Below are 20,190 nucleotides of genomic sequence, written 5' to 3'. Positions count from 1 at the left end.
CCTCTCCTGGGGTATTAGAGAGCCTCATTGAAGGACGTCTTTAAAAGGTTGGAGCTTGTCAGACTAGACTGGAAGCCTGCTAAGTTTCAATCTGGATCTTGCTATTTGACTCAAAAACTCTCCCAGAGAAATGATCTTTTCTGGGGCTCACACCAAGTGACTTCAGGAAGTATAGGATTGTGTATGTTAACATTCTAATTTTCTACCAGCAGAGGTCGCCATGGACCTCATTAAACTCAACCTGAGAGGAGTTTAATGAGTTTCTGAGAAGGAAGCAATTTTCAGTTTTCAAAAAACTCAGATCACCTGTTTAAAAGTTGTACAAAAAGCTCTCAGTCTGTGGTCTTCTATTCCTGGGGTGTATACTGGACGTTCAGAGGTAAGTGTGCCACTCAGCTGAAATCTACAGGTAATCAGTATCAAGAAAGTTGCAAGGCCAGAATTCTGATTTGTGTTAAAGACAGATGCTTTTTCGAAATTAGGGTTCTAAATGGATCCCTCATTTAATTGTACTGGTTACCTTTCAGTCTCCTGAAATGTCTGCAAGGGGTGTATGTGTGTGTGTGTGTGTGTGTGTGTGTGTGTGTGTGTGTAGATAAGTCCACATGGGCATTGGTTCTAAAATTCCTATCCCCTTTAGATCTTAATTAAGAAATATCTATTTTATGGCACTCAAATCTCTGTAAGCACTATAGGACTCCCAAACCAAATACTGTTATTTTATACTTAAGTTTTTACAATAAGATGGTGCAAAGAGCTTACTGTTACTGATAAATAACATGCACATTTAATCTATACTACTGTCTGGAAAGAAGCATCTCCTAAGTTCTTCTCTAACTCATTGCCCTCAACATCTTAGATGCTGACTTCTAAACCCTAAGATACTCAAGCAGTGGCTCATTTTTGTCTATTTCTTGTGAATTTTATTTTATTTTTAAAAATATTTTATTTATTTATGAGAGACACAAAGAGAGAGGCAGGGACATAGGCAGTGGGAGAAGTAGGCTTCCTGCGGGGAGCCTGATGTGAGACTTGATCCCAGGACCCCAGGATCACCACCAAGATCCCATGAGGGGAGACACTCAACCACTGAGCCACTCAGGTGCTCCTTTACTTGTGAATTTTAAAAGTACTTACCTTTCTTAGGAGTTGGCTTAGTAATGTTCAACTTGCTAGCTTTTTTAAACAAGCCTCGGATGCCTCCACTTCCTTCTTCACATTCGTTATCTTTGATAGCAGCTTCCAAAGCCAGCCTCTCCTGTTCCAATTTCTCTAATTCATCTAATGAAAGAAGACAAAAAAAATCACTTATTTAACTCAGTGTGACAAAGCTTCTAGGAGCGACCTTATAAAAGATTTTAATATAAAAAAAGTGTCCCATTTGCAATGACTTGGATGGAGCTAGAGAGTATTATACTAAATGAAGTAAGTCAGTCAGGGAAAGACAAATACCCTATGATCTCACTCATATGTAGAATTTAAGAAAAAAAACAGATGAGCATATGGGAAGGGGGAAAAAAGGAGAGAAGGAAACAAACCATAAGTGACTCTTAATGATAGAGGACATACTGAGGGGTGATGGAGGGAAGAGGGTGGGGGATGGGCATTAAGGAGGGCACTTGTGATGAGCACTGGGTGTTGTATGTAAGTGATGAATCACTGAATTCTACTCTAGAAACTGATACTGCACTGTATGTTCACTAAATTTAAATAACAAGAAAATAAAAAATAAAAATGGTGTCTATGTAATAAAATTATACATCATATGATTTTTTCCAAATGATTATTAAAAACTAATATACATCAGCAAATTGTATTCAGAAAGTGATAACTAGCTCAGGAAAATAGCTCTATGTGTGGTTATAACACATGAAGTTGTTAGGTTTTTATGTGTGAAGGTAAGGGAGGCGATGTATTGATACCTTCATTCACATCTGGCAAAACCCAAAAAAGATCCACGGTACATAAGATCTTGTACACTGTACACCACTGATTTACTGACCTACACTACTGGGTCTGGTATTTGACAAGTGGAAGTGCCAAAATTACCAAAGTATACCGGGTATAATCAGGTACACGACAAAGCCTCCTAAATTGCAGCATAAAACTAGACGGCAAGAGTTAAGGAAAGGTAACCAAACCTTATTATAAAGCCTTGTATGGGCTCCAAATAAAAATTACAGTGAACCATGTCTACTAACAATTCTTTTTTTAGAGAGAGAGAGAGAGAGAGTGAGTGAGCATGAGTTTGCACACGTGTGCACTGGGCGGGGGCCAGGGATGGGGCAGAGGGAGAGAGAGAGAGAATCTTACTCAGGCTTCACACCCAGTGCAGAGTCCTCACGACCCTGAGATCATGACCTGAGCCGAAATCAAGAATTAAACACTTAACTGACTGAGCCACCCAGGCACCCCAACAATTCCTTCTGATAAGCAAAATACTTTCTGGAATGAGTGACCCAAGAGTAAGAAAGAAAAGCTTAGGTTTCTGTGTGCCTATCAGATTTCAAACTGCTAGAAAGGGTCTCACAACACTCAAGTCTGGAATAAGAGGCAAACCTTGCAGCTTTCTGTCCAGGGCTTAGACCTACTGTCCAAGCTTTGATGTTGCATCTGGCTACCTTTTATCTGTTTTGGATTCTGATTGTGATGAAAAATTCCTAACTGTTATGTAATGCCTTGCATCTGTCTCTGACCTCAGCCTGCATTGGGTCAGGGTATATAAGACTTCAAAAGGAGTCCCGGGACAGCACTAAAGCATGATGGGCATTCCTGCTTACAGGAATGGTGGGCGAGGTGGCCTCTTGTCAGATCCCCTCATCTTCTTGCTCACTGAGAACAGACACTTAGAAAATGAGCAATATTCTGAGGAACAGAGTAGAAAACCTAGCTTCAGTGTTACACAACTCTGGTAGGGCTTCTGTAAATGTCAACCCTTGGAGCCTGTTGCCTTATCTATCTGGGAAGCGAAGCTATACAAACTCTAGATTTATCAATTATGTACTAACTAAATCTGTCAGGACAGTCACATCCCTAGACGGTGGTGTTATTCAGCTACACAGAATTGTCTGGCCTCTTTCCAGGTCTTAGCAATTAATCTTTTGCCAGTGGCATGAGATTTAAGGTCAAATCACCCATGTGATTTCCCCAAAGCTTCAAAGGTTCTCAAGATCAGCAACTATAGAAAAATCTGAGAAATTAGACTGATGGTATTAAAGTTCAGACAGGAGTTGCTTACCTCTGACGTTCAAAAGGTGAACCCAAGCTGCATTGCACTGGGGGTCGTGACCGATTACAGCTCTGTTGTGGGCTTTACGTGACGTTAAGCAAGTTATTTACTTTTCCTATGCCTCTGATTTCCTATCTGTGAAATGGAAAATTGTAACCCTTCCCCTTTCCTACTCTCTCAGCTCCACAAAAAGAAATAAACACCACTTTCTGCATGGTGCTTTGTTGCTCCTGAAAGAACAAAGCAATGAGCGTGTTCTATAGGCAGTGTGTTTATGCAACTTCTGGAAATGGGCTCAGTCATGCAAAGCATATTGGGTATTTTGAGAAGCCTGGGAGTTATTTTAGCAGTTACTATTTATCACGCACACTTTGGGTGCCAGGGACTGTGCTGCATATTACTCCTTCCCCAATGACTCAAGATAGTTACTATTATTACTCTCATTTTGTAGATGAAGAAACCAAGGCTCAGAAAGGTTAAGTAATTTGTCTGATGTCACCCAGTAAATAACAGGGTTCAAATGCAAAGAGGTCAGCTTGACTCCAAATGCTGCATGCTTCCCCCTCTGAAGACCTTTTGCTTTTTTCTCATTACTATTATCTCAGAGCTGTTCCATTAACCTCCAACACTTCATCACTGGGCAAACCCACGCACTCTCAGGCAAATGGTGTAATGCCAAGTTCCTTCCCCAAACTACGGCCTTCACACATGTCATTTTCAAGGGAGGACCCTAAAAATATATGTGCCAGACTGCCCCAGGGCAGCAACACTGGCAGCATCCCTGCCCTGGGTAATGGCCCCCTCGCTACTATCTATTGTTTGGGAGGCTGTGGGGTCACCTCCTCTTTGCAGGTGTCTGGAAGGTGCATATTTGTGAGCTTCTTTGGAGGCAACTGCAAGGTCCACGCCGGGGAAAGTTTCTTTTGCTTTACTTTTTTGGCAGGCTCCAGCACACCCTGAGATTAGGCACTAGTTGCCATGTTCTTTGTCTTCTAGGTTGGACAAGAGAGGAAAAAAGATAAATCCTCCTTTGTAACAGCTGGCTGAGTGAACTGGGAGCTCCTCCAACTATTTGCTCAAAGGTATGTACACAGCCCATCCTGGACAGAGCAAACCACAAAAATCCCAGGCCCCAGAGACAAAACCAGACCTCACTTGAATGCGTCAGATTCAGCAGTCCCCTCAAAGACAACAGACCGAGGCCAACGGAGACAGTCTGTTCTAAGGGGCTAAAATCTGCTTGCCTGGCCATCTTGGGTTTTCACATTCACACAGTGATCCGATCACTTGCACAGTGATTTTGCATATTCTTATTAGAGCTAATTCTTAATTATTCACTTTGTAGGTGATCTAAGGCCTCCTCCTGTGCAGTCCATCCTTTTCGAATTTCGGTGCTAAGCAGAAGTGACGGTTTGATGATCTGTTCTGAATGATCTATCGGGTGTACTGCTTGCCTCTGCTCACGTATGAGTCAAGAAGAGTAGATAGACTTTGTCAAAATCCTTTCGAGAGTACTGGCTAGCTGACTTGCAAAAGTGTGCCACTGGCCACAAGGGGCTGAGCCAAGGGGGTATGAATGGATAGATATAAACTTATTTCCACGGGGCTGACAATAAAAATTACTCATTCCATCACAATCGCATTTGTAATGTTCTGAATTCACAAAGCCCTTTCCATGTGGTATCTTATTTGTTACCAGTTCCAGTGCTGGGATGCAGGCAGAGCTAGTGGCATTCTCCCCATTTTACTGTGAAGGAAACAGGCTCAGACAGTTCAAGGTTGCACAGCTGGTGATGCAAGCTCCTGCTTCCAATTCTAGCATTCTCCCTCGTTACCATCCTCCCTCAGCGATATGCTCTGACTGCCAATATCTGCCTATTGAAGAAATACACAGTCTGCATTTTTTGAAGAAGCCACCCCCCAATTTCCCAAATGGAGAAATGTCTACATTTCCATGATACTCTGATTCCACCTTTATTCCACTAACTATAACTGTATGACAGGGAATAGAGTTTTAAGATACATGTTTATTTTACGCCCTCTAGACCGCAAATTCTTGGAGGTAGCTTATGTCATATTTCATCACCTCCATATATTGAGAGCTTATTTTGTGCCACATACAATGCCAAACATTTTGTGCAGCTATACTATCTTTAATCTGAAACAACAAATCTGTGAGCTAGGTGCTATGATTATTTCCATCTGAAAATGTGAAAAGTGAAACAGAGAAGATGAATAATCTGACTAAGGCTACACAGACAAAAAGTGTCAAGCTGGAATTTGATCCCAGTTCTGACTGACTTTAAAGCCTATGCTTAGACTTCTCACATCCTTAGTTGTGTCCATGCCTCCCTACTAGAGTCTACCACCGAGAAGAGTCTGTTGGAATAAAAGAACAAGTCAATGCTATTCAACACAGTTCAATATATTTGAAAGTATCTCTGGAAAGGAAGGAAAACAAAAGGATAGTTGTCAGGGATGAGCATGCATAATGTACTGTGTTGCAAGGAAGCAGGGTTAATGCTGTATACAGAGTTATAAAAAGAGGGCCTAATAGGGGCCTAATCTGGGCTTCAAGGCAGGCTGGAATGTGACAGAAGTTAGGACAAGCAGGTTTGAGCCGAAGAATGAGAGGCAAGGAAAGGGATCCTTTTCTTGAAAAGATCCACCATCTGGGCATCAGGTGGGAATTTGAACGTTCCATAGTAGAGAAGCCTAGAGTTCTATCACAACTGACAAAACCACAATGCGCGCGCGCGTGCGCGCAAGAGAGAGAGAGAGAGAGAGAGAGAGAGAGAAAGAGAATAAAAGCCTGCCTGTCTCTCAGTGCCCTGATAATCCGTGAGGTTCTAATGATGGGGGGGGGGGGAAAAAAGCTTAGACCTTTATAGTCTCTCAGTTGAGTGGGTTTCTTTTTTTTAAATATTTTATTTATTTATTCATGAGAGGCAGAGACACAAGCAGAGGGAGAAGCAGGCTCCATGCAGGGAGCTAGATGTGGGACTCGATCCCAGGACTCCAGGATCAGGCACTGGGCTGAAGGTGGCACTAAACCACTGAGCCACCAGGGCTGCCCCAGTTGAGTGGGTTTCTAACCAATTCTTTAGATACACTCCCCAAGCAGTTCTCATAATAAGAACAAAGAGTGACCCTGAGCCATGCCTTCATACAAATGCCAAAACCCCTTGAACAGTAGTTATCCATTTTCAAGTGTTTTATAAATTGGTTGTATGGTAACTAACTGGAGTGACTACAGTTTGAAATTCAATTTAGTTGTCAAGATTGCTTCAAATATTCTATCTCCTGTCTTTTTTAAAAATATTTTATTTATTTATTCATGAGAGACACACAGAGAGAGGCAGAGACACAGGCAGAGGGAAAAGGAGGCTCCCTGCAAGGAGCCTGATGTGGGACTTGATCCCAGGACCCCAGGATCACGACCTGAGCCAAAGGCAGATGCTCAACCACTGAGCCAGCCAGTTCCCCTTCGTCTTTTTTTTTTTTAAAGATGTTTTTAGAAATAGGCAGGAGTCTACAGATTACGATTCACTTTGAATCTCTCAGATGGAGAGCAGTCAATTATCTGACAGCAGAAGAGCTAGCAGGGAAACTCACTGAGGAATTGTGTCCCCTCCCACTTCACAGCATCCTTACTCTTCATTAATTATTAAATTATGATTCTTTCCTGGGTCAATCAGCTCAGAGCTGTAAATGCTCACATGAATCAACGTGACTTACCCCAGGTGAAGTCTCGTTGAATTGAAGGCAGGAAGCAATCCTGCAGTGGTCGTCTTCCAATCAAGTAATTATTTACTACACTGCCATCTGTCTTTATTTTGCTAAGCCACTCCATCAGACACAGCAGAATCCCCATGCTCTGAGATGGCCATAAATCGTGTAGTACTTACATGGAACACTTGACCGCAATATATTGCGGATCACGTTTCATCACTTTATTCCTAACAGTACAATTTGGACTCTTTGTTGTAGTTGGCAAACTTGCTAAATACCCCTGGGAAGCAAACAATATGAAATACCGCATTTTTGGTGTTGTCAGGCAATAAATTAATTTATTACGAGAAACTATCAGCCATCAGTATCGGAAGAGTTGCTGTGGTATACAAGTTAGAATGTTATGAGCATCGATCTTATTTATATACAAAAGTCATTCTCCTCACATAAGCCTGTGACACAGTATAGAAATAATTGTCATTAGCTGGTAAATTACCTATAAAGCTGATTTCTATTCACTGCTTTATTAACTACAGTATATGGGCACTCTGAATTGCTAATATTTCCTTTAAATTATAATCTGTGATGACACTGTGGTGCCTGTGTTGGAAAAGCTATGATGATAATCATTAACATAGTGTAATGCAATACTTAAGATTTATCAGGCTCTTATTAAGCCCTATATTACAGTATAATATAATGAAACACAAGCTTATTTCTTCCAATTCAAAATCTAATATGAGGGTGGTGTCATAAATTACATAAACTTCAAAACAATGCATAGAAGTGTGGCGTAAAGTTAATTTCTATCATTATGCTGTTGTTTTTCTGCATGTTCGTCATGTATTTGTATAATACTGTTTTTTGTTTATCCTAGATAATTGGTACTTATAATTATTTTGTTAACATCCAACTGTATTTTTCCCTTTCTTGACTAAGAAGCAGAAATATTTCAAACATCAAAGTTGATATAAATTGGATACATCCCTTGGGAAATTAAAAAGGGATGCAGTTCACTGCCAGGATTCTTTCAGAAATACTACAAAATTTGCTTGCTGTATCACCTTACAGGACTATATTGATGGTTGCTTTTTGGCAGATGGAGAAGTGAAGGTGGGAGCAATATTTTCCAGCTACATCACATCTTTCGGCTTGAAGAGATCAAGATAACGTACAAAGCAAATGTGTAATCTATATACAAATTGTATTTTGTATTCTCATTTTTTAGATGGGAAAACACTATAGCACAAAAGGCAAAAAAAAATTAAAGCAAAATGTAGAAAGTTAGCAACAGAACAGCTCTCTTAATATTAGATTTTTGTAATCGTTGTTAACATCATGTCTATTTTATCATGAACAACAGGCAGTCCCTCCCCCCCACTTTAAAGGAATTGTTCCATCCCCATATCTCAGGTTTCATCATTGGTTCTCCTTATCTTAGTCATTGTCCTCTCTAGATCTCCTTCCTAAAAGATAGAAGAGTAGTTTCAAATGGACATGGGTCTGAATCTTACCTCTACCAGTTGCTAGCCTTGTGCATCTTGGATAAATTAGCCGTAAAATGGGGATAAAGATAGTGCATTCTTCCTTCTTCATAGGGTAGTTGGGATGACAAGTGTTATGGGTGAACATTAAGTACATACATGGCAATAAGTGCTCAAAAATGGTTAAGAGCGCCTGGCTGGGCACAGAGCATGTGACTCTGGATCCTGGGGTTGTGAGTTCAAGCATGTGACTCTGGATCCTGGGGTTGTGAGTTCAAGCCTCACGTTGGACATGGAGCCTACTTAAAAAAATGCTAGCTGTTGCTGCTAATGTATTAAGTTCTACTAGAAAGAACTATGAATTAATCATGAACACTGGGAATTAGTATATCCATCTGTAAATGTAAAATGTCCATAAAAGACAATAGGGACATAAAAAAAAGGGAAGCCTGAGGCACCAGAGTATCCTCTTTGCTACGGTTTTGCACAGGATAACTCTCAGTTTTATTTTTTAAAGCTATTCATACATAATCATAGAGTATACACATTGGATAGTGATTCTCTATCCTATGTAAATGCTTGATCTCCAGTTTCCTCTTCTTTCTCCTTCTCCCTTACCAACACACCAGAATGGCTGCATCAGGAAGTTGGCCTAATCCTCGCACGCTGCCTGCTGTTATGATGGAGGTAATCATACATGGCCAGATAGAATCTGGACCGTCAGGCACCGGCACTCTCAGATCCCTTGGAGACTTTTCCTTTCAACTGAACCGATCCTGCAAAATTCAGATCTTCCTCTATCTGATGACCAACTACCACTAAACAAAAACTGGACAACCAGCAAGACTCCTCCACCCTCAAAGAGACTTGAGAGCATTGTGCATGATCCTCCTCAATCTACCACTCCACCCTATCTACATACCTCATAATCAATGCTCACCTCTCTTGCTCTAATTTTAGAAGATGAAGCATTTTTTAGTTTTTCTCTTTCAAGCCGCCTCTTCCATCCACACCCTTCCCTTGATTCATCCTGTTCCTCCAGAATCTTACTCCACGGGTTGCCTTTATTTTTTTTCCCCCTCTACCTTCAATCTCTCACATTCTCTTGGACCCATTTCCCCAATCTGAAATATCCCCCTCTCTTCCATTCTAAGGTCGATGGGTCTTCCTATGATAAATCTTCTCAATCTCACTCTCCTTTGCATCCAAACTTCTAAAGGTGTTGGGCCACTCCCATATTCTCTGCTTCATTGTCTCATATTTTCTCTTCAACCCACTGTAATCTGGATCCTGTCAACACAGCTCTATAGATAATATTCTCACTAAGGTTATCTGTGCCATGTCAATTGCATTTCATTCACAACCTTACTGGAATTTCCTGCTATATTTGACAATAGCGATGATTCTTATTTTGAGCACTCTGCTCCCATGGCTTCCATGACACCACAGATTCCTAATTCCTTTACCTTTCTGAATGCTCCTTTCCTGCTCCTTCTTTGGGGCTCATCCCTTGTGTCTTGGGGTTCTTGACTACATGCACTCTTTGGGTTATATTTTCCAGTGTCGCTGTTTCAATTTTCATCTTAACTATGTTGTTTTCTGTATCAATCCACTCGGCTTGCCACAACACATACCACAGACTGGGTACTTAAACAACAGACATTTATTTTCTCACAGTTCTGGAGACTAGAAGTACAAGATCAAGGTGTTGGTAGGATGGTTTCATTCTGAGGCCCCACTCCTTGGAACATAGATGGTTGTCTTTTCCCTTTCCTCTGAGTGAATCTTCTCTTTTGATAAAGATATTGATTAAGGCCCATCCTAGTGATCTTATTTTATCTGACTTACCTCTTAAAAGACCTTACTTCCAAATACAGCTACATTCTGAGGTTGGGATTTCACCATAGAATTTTGAGGGGACATAGTTTGGCCTATAGCATCTCCTAAATCTGCATCTCCAGATCACATTTCTCCTTGAAGACCAGGACTGTCTAACTGGCTATGGGGTATTTCTGGTAGAAACTCCCAAAGGAGATTATTTAAATCTACTCTTCCTCTGTGTTTCTCATTTCCACAGGTAGCACTGCTTGAAAGTACTGTTGTCCTTTCCACTCCATCCCTGGTTCTAGTTCAGGCTGTTGCCTTCTCTGCCTTTGATTATCATAAAAATCTTTTTTTTAAAAAATTTTTGATTTGTCTCCCTGTTTCCATTCTAGTCCCCTTTGAGTCCATGTCCCCTCACTAAAATCTCTTCAATTGTTCCTCATTGTTTGCAGAATATGTCCACACTTTTTAATATGGCAAATGAGGCTTTTAAAATCAGGATCATGTATCAGCCGCCTCAAATTTCACTACTGTCTGCTTCGTAATTTCTATTTCAGTAACACATATCTGTTTTGGGTAGCCCATATACCCCATTCTTCCATAATCTCATGTATTCACACCTTTGCTGATGCTTTTCTCTTTGCCAGGAATGCTGATCCCCAAACTCTCTCATTTCTCCCTCACCCAACATTGCCTAATTAATTCTACTCATCTCTAGGGTAATTTCCTCCAGAAAGACTTCTTGGAGTATGATGACCCCCTCTCTTTCCCATTATACTCTATTAATATACTTGTTAGCACATGAATAATACACCCATACCCATTTCTAGGCTGTGAATCTCTTGAGGATACAGACTCTTATTAGGCTTGGTTAACCCAGCACTTCATTTACACCATGCCTGGTACACAAGAGACATCTAGAAAAATATCCCTTTGTTTTAGTGTCAGTCATCAGTGGACTCTATTTTGAAGTTCATAGAAAGAGGTAAGTCACAAATTAGTGCCCTGTCCTAATTCAATGACTCTTTAGATGTGTCCTTTATTTCATATGTAAGAGAGTATATTTAAACGCTTAGGACTAAACAAGTATACTAAATCCTCTATAGGGAAAAAGCAGAATCACTAATCTGAATTAGTGTTTCTGCCTTGGACTTAGATTAGTGATACACAGTCTGATACATTCAGGCTCATTTCCATGTTAGCTGCAAACCAGATCATAGACTCTGAAAAAAAAATACATGGTTTTTTCAAGGAAAGAATTAATCTTTGTTTTCTCAAACTTCTTGCAGAAATTAATTCAGCAGTTTATTTCACCAAAGATATTCATTTTCAGTGATGCTGGCTTTGTGGTTTTGTGATAAGAAGAATAATTTATGACTGCCCTGGATTATTCTGTTTTTTATTTACTTAGACAAAGGCCTTTTGTGTTAGCAATGGAGAAAACACCAGGGAAGTGTACACATCTCAGATCAGCACAAGAATGTAAGCTCCATCGTTAGGGGTTTTATCTGTATTGTACACTGCTGTATCTCTAGCATACACCTAGAAAAATGCCAGGCGTGGAATAGGTGCTCAACAAATATTTGTTGGTTAATAAAGAAAGTACATACCTTGCACTTGAAGAACCTGAGAGATGTCAAACCCTTGGCTGATTCTGACTATGACCACACCAATCTCAAAATCAAATGCATCACTGAAAGTAAAGGCAAAGTGGTTAGTAATTTAAAAGACTCCTTTAATCCTGAGGCTTTGTACTACTAATAAGAAATTCTAAGATTCTCAATTCTAAGATTTTAATGGAACTAAACTGTGAAAATTCCCTTAGAAGACAGCCAAGAGATGATGCCTTTTCTGTTAGTTTGTTTTTCTCCCTTTCTGCCTTTTAAAAATGTATTTTGGCAAAAGGTAACTAATACATTTACTCTGGAACCAATTTATTCAAATAATACTGTCACCTAGAATTTTGATTGAGAGTTTGTCACATACTTTTAAAATAATTGTTTCTTTTCTAATGTAAGCATATATTTAGAACAGAGAGTTTCCAGGTTGCAAAGACCCTTTGAAATTATTAGCCAAATCCCTACTTACTGAGAAAGAATCCTACAACATTTCTGACGTCAAGTTCCTGGCTAAAAATATCTCCAGATCCTCCAAAGAACTTTCACCATTGACTCTGGGCAGAGCATTTGAAGTGATGCTTTCTCATGACAATCCTGTGCCATTGAAGTTGGCTGTTGTGCTTTATCTACACTCGATTCAATAGATTTAGATTATTAGAAGGAAAAGAAAGTCTCTCTTTCTTTTATTTCTCTTCTTGTAGAATATTTTTTCTTAATATTTTCCCCTAAATATGGGGCAAACCAATCAGTACTTTTGAGTTCATTTGAAATTTTCTCCTTGGAGGTTGCTTTGTTCAGTCTCGAATGAATCTGAAGCCTTGTACACTTCCCATCGGAGGTCACCCTCTACCAGAAATAATGCAGTTTTGATTGTCTTACCACAGGCAAACAAGTTTCTAATAGCCAAAGTGAACCTGAATTATCAAATAATGATATAAATAAATTCAGTGTAATATGAACATCCATGCAAAATTCAAATTGTAAGTGATCTTCATCAAACAACATAGACTCATTGTAGCAAAAGTTGCCACAAAACAAATTCATGGTAAATCTTGTTTCCAATTGTCTACAATTATAAAATTTAGACAATGCTTTCCACAAGAAATATTTGGATCCTGCATTAGGCAGAATAATTTTAGACACCCCCCCCCCCACCAACCCCGCCAAGATGTCCACATTCTAATCCCTGACCTGTGAGTATGTCACCTTATATGGCAAAAGGGACTTCCCAGGTGTGATTAGATTAAGGACTTTGACATGGGGAGATTAACCTAGATTATCTGTGAAGGCCCAGTGTAATCACCAGGCTCCTTAAAGTGCATTGGGGAAGCAAGAGAGGTCAGAGTAATCTGAGGAATATTTGACCCATCAAAAGCTTTGAAGATGGAGGAAATGGGCAATGAGCTGTGGGCTGCCTCTAGAATTTAGAAAAGGCAAGGCTAGGGATTCTCTTGTAGAGCTTCCAGAAGAGAATATAGCCTAGCCCACACCTCAGTGTTAGCCCAGTGAATTAGTCTCAGACCTTTAGCCTATGAAATTTGTGTTGTTTTCAGCCACTAAGTTTGAGGTAAATTCTTCACAGCAGCCAGTGAAAACTAATACAGATTCTAATTAAAATTAAACCATATCTAATAATATTATAAACATTTAAAATCTTTTACTCAAAGAAAAATGATAAAATACTATACTATTGTAACAATACCCCTATGTTAACAATTATACCATGCTTTAAGTCACAAAATAAAACCAAACAGAAAGGGAAATATAACACAAAATGGATGTATGTCTTCCTTCTATGTTGACCTCACTGCTGTGGTAGTAAAGTCATTTAACTTTACTAAGCTAGCTAAGTTTTATACAAGTACAAATTTGAGCCACCTTAACATTGAACTTTACTACCGAGAAGACCAATTATTAATTTGGTATAAAAACCAGAAGTCTCCTTGGCCTATTATTACTGGGTTTGATTATTTTGGTACCTTTGGATTTCTAGAATGTTTGGAATTGTGGGGAGGGTGGAAGACAACCCCAGATAATTTTGTATCAACTAAAGGACATTTAATGACTGAAGGTTTACATATGTCTTTCTGTTTGCTCCAACCCTTTTCTTCTGGAAGATGAAGGTGAAATTTCTTTTCTCTCCACCCTTTCCCTCCCCTGGTGGTAAAGATGAAATTTTACTGAAGAATCTGGATAGCAGAGAGCAGATCTAAGCTATTTCCAAGGATGGTCAGCAACTATGATTCTAAATATATCAAAATGCTGGTTGCTGAGCATGGTAAAATTCTGACCTTGATCACCTGCTTTAGCCTTAACCTACTGAACTTAAGGCATAGCAGGGGCCACAGTAGGTGGCATCCAGACCTCATACCTTCGGGGAACACAATTTGGGCAAATGCATTTAATACACAGGTTCTCCATGTTAGGAGGATTTTTAAGTGAATTTCTGTTTCATAAGTAATGCATATAAATTTCAGAAAATGAAAATTATTGTCTTATACTTCTTTTCAACAAACTAATACTTGAATGCTTTTGTAATGTTCCCCAAACCTCCCCCAGATAATGATAAATATGATGTTTGTTCTAGCAGGGGCCAGCAACACAGCCTGGTATAAGAAGCACTGTGTGTGTATATAATTATTTTGAAGATGTGAAGATTTGTTTCCTGTGTATTACAGACTTTTAAAGTACAGCCAGACTTCTCAGGGCACACTCTCTGCCCTGTGGTATTGAATCAGAGCAAAGCCAGACTCCAGACAGAAAATCTTCCATTTTCAGAGTTGTTGACAAAAGATGGCTGTTAGCATAGCTAACATTGCTCCTCATGAGACAAATCCGATTAAATATTTTCAGGCCTGGAAGAAAGGCTATTTTCTAGAATGGTCACTGAGGACACCCTGAGCCTTTCCATATGTGAAGAATTTGTTTTCCCTTAATTTAGAAGAAAGAACTAAACTAGGTAATACTTTGGGTATACACGTACTTTGGGAGGCAGCAGAGCATTGTGGTCATGAGTCTGAACTTTGAATTTGATTGTCCTGGGTTGAAATTCCAGCTCTATTACAACACTGTCATTTTCTGCAGGTTATTTAATTTTTAACATCCATATCTACTTATAAAATGGGGACAGTATTAGTATTACAAAGGCTCCTTGTGAGAATTCAATGGGATAATTCATGCTAAGGACACTAGCCTGGAACTTGCTAGTCTTTTAAGGACTATCATCATTGCCCTTGTTCTAAGATTTTCCCAATATTTAGATATTAGATGTCACATCCCATTTAAAACTCCCCTTTTGTCTTAAACCAACACAGAGGCACTGATATATGACAGCCTCATATCAGCCAAAGGGGGAGCTGAGGCTCTGGGGTAATAAACTCTTGATCCCAAGGCTCTGGAGAAGACAATGAATGAACTGGGCACACCAGCCAACCCAAGATTCCAGATGTTTTGAAAGAACATTTCCTTCCTCACCTAGCTGTCCTTTGCTTTTAATCTTATGAATAGGTTTTGAGATGGTAACCCTTAATATTTATCTTTTTCTTTGATGTTAAGTTTCTTCCACCCTACCACCTCTGACACTATGATCCCCCCTCCAGTTCTATTAGTGGCAGTATTTTTTCACTTTGGTAAAGAATTCAGGGTACGGGGGAATGTCCTCCTCTTAGGCAATTTAATCTGGTACAGCAGCACCTGTTATGTACCACCCTGGTTAGTGTTTGTAAACAGAACCCGTCTTGAAAGCCATTACTTACTGTATGATTCCCACATAGTTCTCAATCTCTGTCAAGGGAGCTTTCCTCCAGTTTTTTTTATATCCAATCACCAGAGTGTTTGGCTTCATTCTTCCTAAGCCCGAGGCCTAAACAGAGGAGATAAACACATAGGCAATCCTTTCCATACCAAGAAACTACCACTGCAAATGAAAAATAATGCCCACAAGAGCACTGAAGTAATGTCCTGAAGATTCTGAAGATTAGATTACATTTTAGTGCATGTCCTTCATGCCCGTACCCAAGCATAAAATAGAAAGATTAGTTCTAAATCATCTCAGCCATAAATGGATTTTAGATGACAGAAATGTAGCTTTTCCAAATTAGCAGTCATTTGCATTTCTTCTGACACACTCATTAAAATGGTTCAATAATTTAAAATCAAGTGAGGGTCGGCTTAACCGTTGGCATGCGTGTTGTAACTTAGTGGTTCAAAGCTCATTTCCACCTGTTTTATCCATAATGTCATTAGCTATAAAATCCCTGTTTGGAAAATTCTTAGATACAAGGATCACTGAAACTTCTAGTTACATTATTTATTGACGAGTAAGTGAGCTATGTCTCCAGGACCTAATCCTCTTACATGACAATATCGTTAATAGTCATCTTCCACCTCAGGTTTCACTCCCCCCATTAGATGGCAGGATATGGCTTCCAGTTAATTAAACTTCATTCAGCAATATTATTGAGCACCTATTAATTGCAGAGTGTTATGGTAGGTGTGGTGGAAGAGCAGTGAGGCATAATCTTTGGCCCTGTAGAGCTCAGAGTAATGTGAAGGAGGCAAGATATACACAGATAATTATAATTCAAGCGCACATGCAGTAGGAACTCATCTGGAAGCAAAAAATGAAGAAGACTTGAATTCCAGCTGTGGATTCATGGCTGGCTTCAAGGGAGAGGTGATATTTGTTCCAGATCTTACAAGTTGGTTAGAGGTTGACAAGCACAGAAAGGAGAGCAGTGCGAGTGAAGGAAGGACCTCTTGGGTTACAGGAAGAGGGAAACCAGTCACCAGAATGGGACATGTTAAGGGGGATACTTAGAAAGCAGGAGGAGACAGGCATTGATGGAAGGGTTCCTGAAATAAACTTTGTCTCCATGGTTGTTGTGTTTCTCCTAGAACTGTACAGGTAACAGGACAACTCCTTAGGGCTGTCATTTGACGCTTGGCAGGAGGGAGCTTGTCTTTTCTGTGACTACAGTTTGCAGATGTGATCATTCGTACCTTAGGATCTTAGATGCAAAGAAGGCTTTATCCAAAAGGGTGTAAAGACCAGTGCTTTCCTTTAATTCCACCCAATCCTGCTCTTTTGTCCTGGTCCCTCTGTACTCCAATTTTCTTTGAGGAAATTCAAGTGAACAAGCTTTCTGCATTGTCAATTTTTTTGGTTTCTTCCAGATTAATATAACAATTATTTTCAAGACCTGTGTCTTTTCTCTCCCTGCTCATTCTTCATTGAAACTTCCTCGCTGAGATTTTTGTTTACCAATCTTTTGGGATAATTTTACCTTAGGTGGTGTAACCTTCTTAACATATTTCACCAAAGAGCTACTGAAAAGTAACTCACTACAGAAAATCAGCTTCTTAAAATGACATGTATTTCCATGGCTTCGCAAATTAATAACAGATGAAAAAATGCTCACTGGGGGTAAGAGGTCTTTCAGAAATGGTTTCTCTACATGTGCAGCTACTTTGCAAGAGTTCTTCAGGAATATTAGAGACAGGAATGCACCAAATACTCTTAATCTCCAAAATATTGCAGTTTAATCAATGTTTTTTCTTTCCTGTCTGCATAAGTATCAAAGAGACCTGGACGCTGTCCTGAATTTTGACACTCCTGGAAACGGTAACTCTGAAAGTGAATACAAAATTTGGTAGATGTAGAATCAGGGCTTTCCAACCCCATAAAGCCAGAATGATTAGAAAGCCAACCCCTACAGTTTCTCAGGATCTCTTGGGTTATTTTAAGGATACTTCACCAGTCTAAGTTATGATGGGAACTCAGGATAGATTCTATGTACTTATTATGGGAGGGGAGGAAAAAGGAAAGAATAAGGGGGAAGAAAATAGAACTGCAGGCTTTAGTGTTGAGCCACAGAGATTATTACATTTTATTCAACATTCTGGAAATAATTTAGAGGAATAGGAAGATTTTTACGCCCAGATCACCACGCATTTATTTAGTCGAATCTAGCAGCTTGCCCTCACGCCATTTGCAAAAGAAAAAAGGAGCAGAATGCCTGACTTGAGCATTGCTATATGCAGTATGAGATGCAAAAATAGTTTGAAGTTTTAATAGGATCCTGAATGTCGTCAACCATCAGAACAAATTTGCATTTCAATAAGTGTGGGGACAGAATGTATGCTGGTGGCCAAAGGCAACCTCATTTTCCATTTTCAGTGTATCATCCATAGTTCATTGTAATAGAACCTCTCTGCTTTTGTTTTAGCTTTGCCTCTCCTCAGGAATTCAAAATGAATTCCTTAACCATCTGCATTGATCTCTGGTGCTATGCTGCCTAACTGGAGCCATTCATTTTGGGAGCTTCATTAACAGAGGAGTGCTAATTGTCTTTTGCCTCCGTACTCGTTCACTCAATGCCAGCCTTACCTGAAGGAGACTTCGGACACCATCTCTGAAACAATCTGCCGCTACTGCAGCATAAAAAGCCTTGATTTTGTTCTTTATAAGCCAGGCCTGCTTTTTTGCCATGCCACTGTTCATCTCTTTAACGCACAGCTTGCGCGGTCCCTGTACAACACAATGAAATATTGGTTAGAAGCCCTGCTATTACCCATCGCACTGCTGTTGTTTTCTAAAGGACAAAAATAGCCAGCAATGCCCCACCAAGCTAAGAAATGGGAAAGAGGGGAAAACACCTCACTAAACATGGTTCCTGCAGATCCAACCCCTTGGAGTGAGCCTGTGCTCCTCCCATCATTCACCTGCCACCCAGAATGTCCAGATGCATTAACACTTGCTTAATTAACTGCCTCGTGCCAATGAAAGCAAGAGTGGAGGGCATCACAGCACAGGAAAAAAATACTGAAAATGCGACTGAAGAAATTCAGGATAAATACACAATCAACCTTTGACTCAATAGCAAGAGGCATGTTTAGGAACACTAAGGAAATCTCAGCTGGAGCCCAATTTGAAGAAATGGACAGAGATCCTGGAAGCCAGAACATGGTGAGTTGCCAAGTCCTGCCATGAACTATCACATCTTGACAATTCTATTAGGCCCTTCATTGCTTTTTGTGTGTGGTTAAAACACCCTTGCACCATTATGTTGACTTACTCCCATCCAAATAAATTAAGATTTCCCTCTCACTTGGTGAATTTGGTAGGAACAAAAGTTCATATACCTAATGCATAGGAAGAATAGGAGAGCTTAAGAGAGAAGGAGGCAGGTGTTATTGTGGTAGCTTTTAATTTTAAGATTGGAGTTCTGGAAACACATTTTAACTTGAATTTTGATTATTTTTCTTCTCCTCTAAAGGTCCAAGCTAGCTCTTTTCTTTGCAAGTTTCAAATCAAACCCCAAAAGGGTTTCTGGTGATCTATAATGTGGCTGATAGGGTATGAATCCAATATTTTAGTAGGAAATTCTTTCAACTCATGGAGAGAGTAAGTATGTTGTTGAATTGTCTTAGATTTCTTACGAGCTACCTGGGATCTTTTTTTTTTTTTTTTAAGATTTTGTTTATTTATTTATTCATGAGAGACATAGAGAAAGAGAGAGGCAGAGATGCAGGCAGAGGGAGAAGCAGGCTCCATGCAGGGAGCCTGACATGGGACTTGATCTCCAGCATCACGCCTGGGCTGAAGGTGGCGCTAAACCGCTGAGCCACCCAGGCTGCCCACCACCTGGGATCTTGATGAAATGCAGTATGTAGGTAGGTCTGGGATGAGGCTTAAGTTCTGCATTTCTAACAGCCCCCCAGGTGACATGGATGCTGTTGGTCCTCAGACCATGCTTAGAGTCAAAGTCTCAGACGGTCTTAGATTGGAGAAAATGAGCTTGAGATGTATGAGAAAGATGCCAGGCTTTGTGATCTGCAGAACTGGTTTTAAATCTAAGCTTGGCCACTTTGGAAATTTCTGATTATTTCTGAGCTTTGATATATTTTTCTGAAAACAGGGATAAAATCTCTATCCTGAAATGTTGGTTTGAATAGTAATGATAAGTCCCTGTCTGCTGTCTGGAATACAGTAGGTACTCATCCAAAGTTGGATGATTTTTATCATCTTAAAATGAGTTCTTACAATCTTGTTAAAGCCCCAGACTTTTTTCCACCATTGTGTTTGCTCTACGACAGAGTGCTGAACGGGAAGCCAGAGTAAAGGATATAGAGCTGGCTCTGGCACTGACTGGCTAATACCCCAGTGTGCCATTTATCCTTTCTTGGTGTGGGTTCTACATTTATAAAAATAAGAGAACTGTCTAGTTCATCACTGTCCAGTATGATAGCCCTTATCCATTTGCCGTTGAACATTTGTAATGTGTCTGGTCCACATTGAGAT

The 20,190-nt window shown here is 39.9% G+C and overlaps 1 protein-coding gene across 3 annotated transcripts in view; it reads right to left on the bottom strand.

Annotated features, from left to right (window-relative positions):
• The window catches only part of SLC12A1 (solute carrier family 12 member 1), a 90,274-nt gene that overhangs the window by 17,419 nt on the left and 52,665 nt on the right, over positions 1–20,190 (bottom strand). For all 3 annotated transcript variants that reach the window (XM_035708919.2, XM_035708920.2, XM_035708921.2), the window contains exons 18-21: positions 18,277–18,417; positions 15,644–15,750; positions 11,880–11,962; positions 1,138–1,281 (exon numbers count right to left, since the gene is read on the bottom strand). In XM_035708919.2, the coding sequence (XP_035564812.1) occupies positions 1,138–1,281; positions 11,880–11,962; positions 15,644–15,750; positions 18,277–18,417 (475 nt within the window). The remainder of the gene's footprint in view (positions 1–1,137; positions 1,282–11,879; positions 11,963–15,643; positions 15,751–18,276; positions 18,418–20,190) is intronic.

This window comes from Canis lupus, chromosome 30, assembly GCF_003254725.2.
Source record: "Canis lupus dingo isolate Sandy chromosome 30, ASM325472v2, whole genome shotgun sequence".
Classification (NCBI taxonomy): Eukaryota; Metazoa; Chordata; class Mammalia; order Carnivora; family Canidae; genus Canis; species Canis lupus.
Note: the sequence above shows the minus strand (reverse complement) of the source record. Positions and strands in the feature narration are given on the sequence as shown.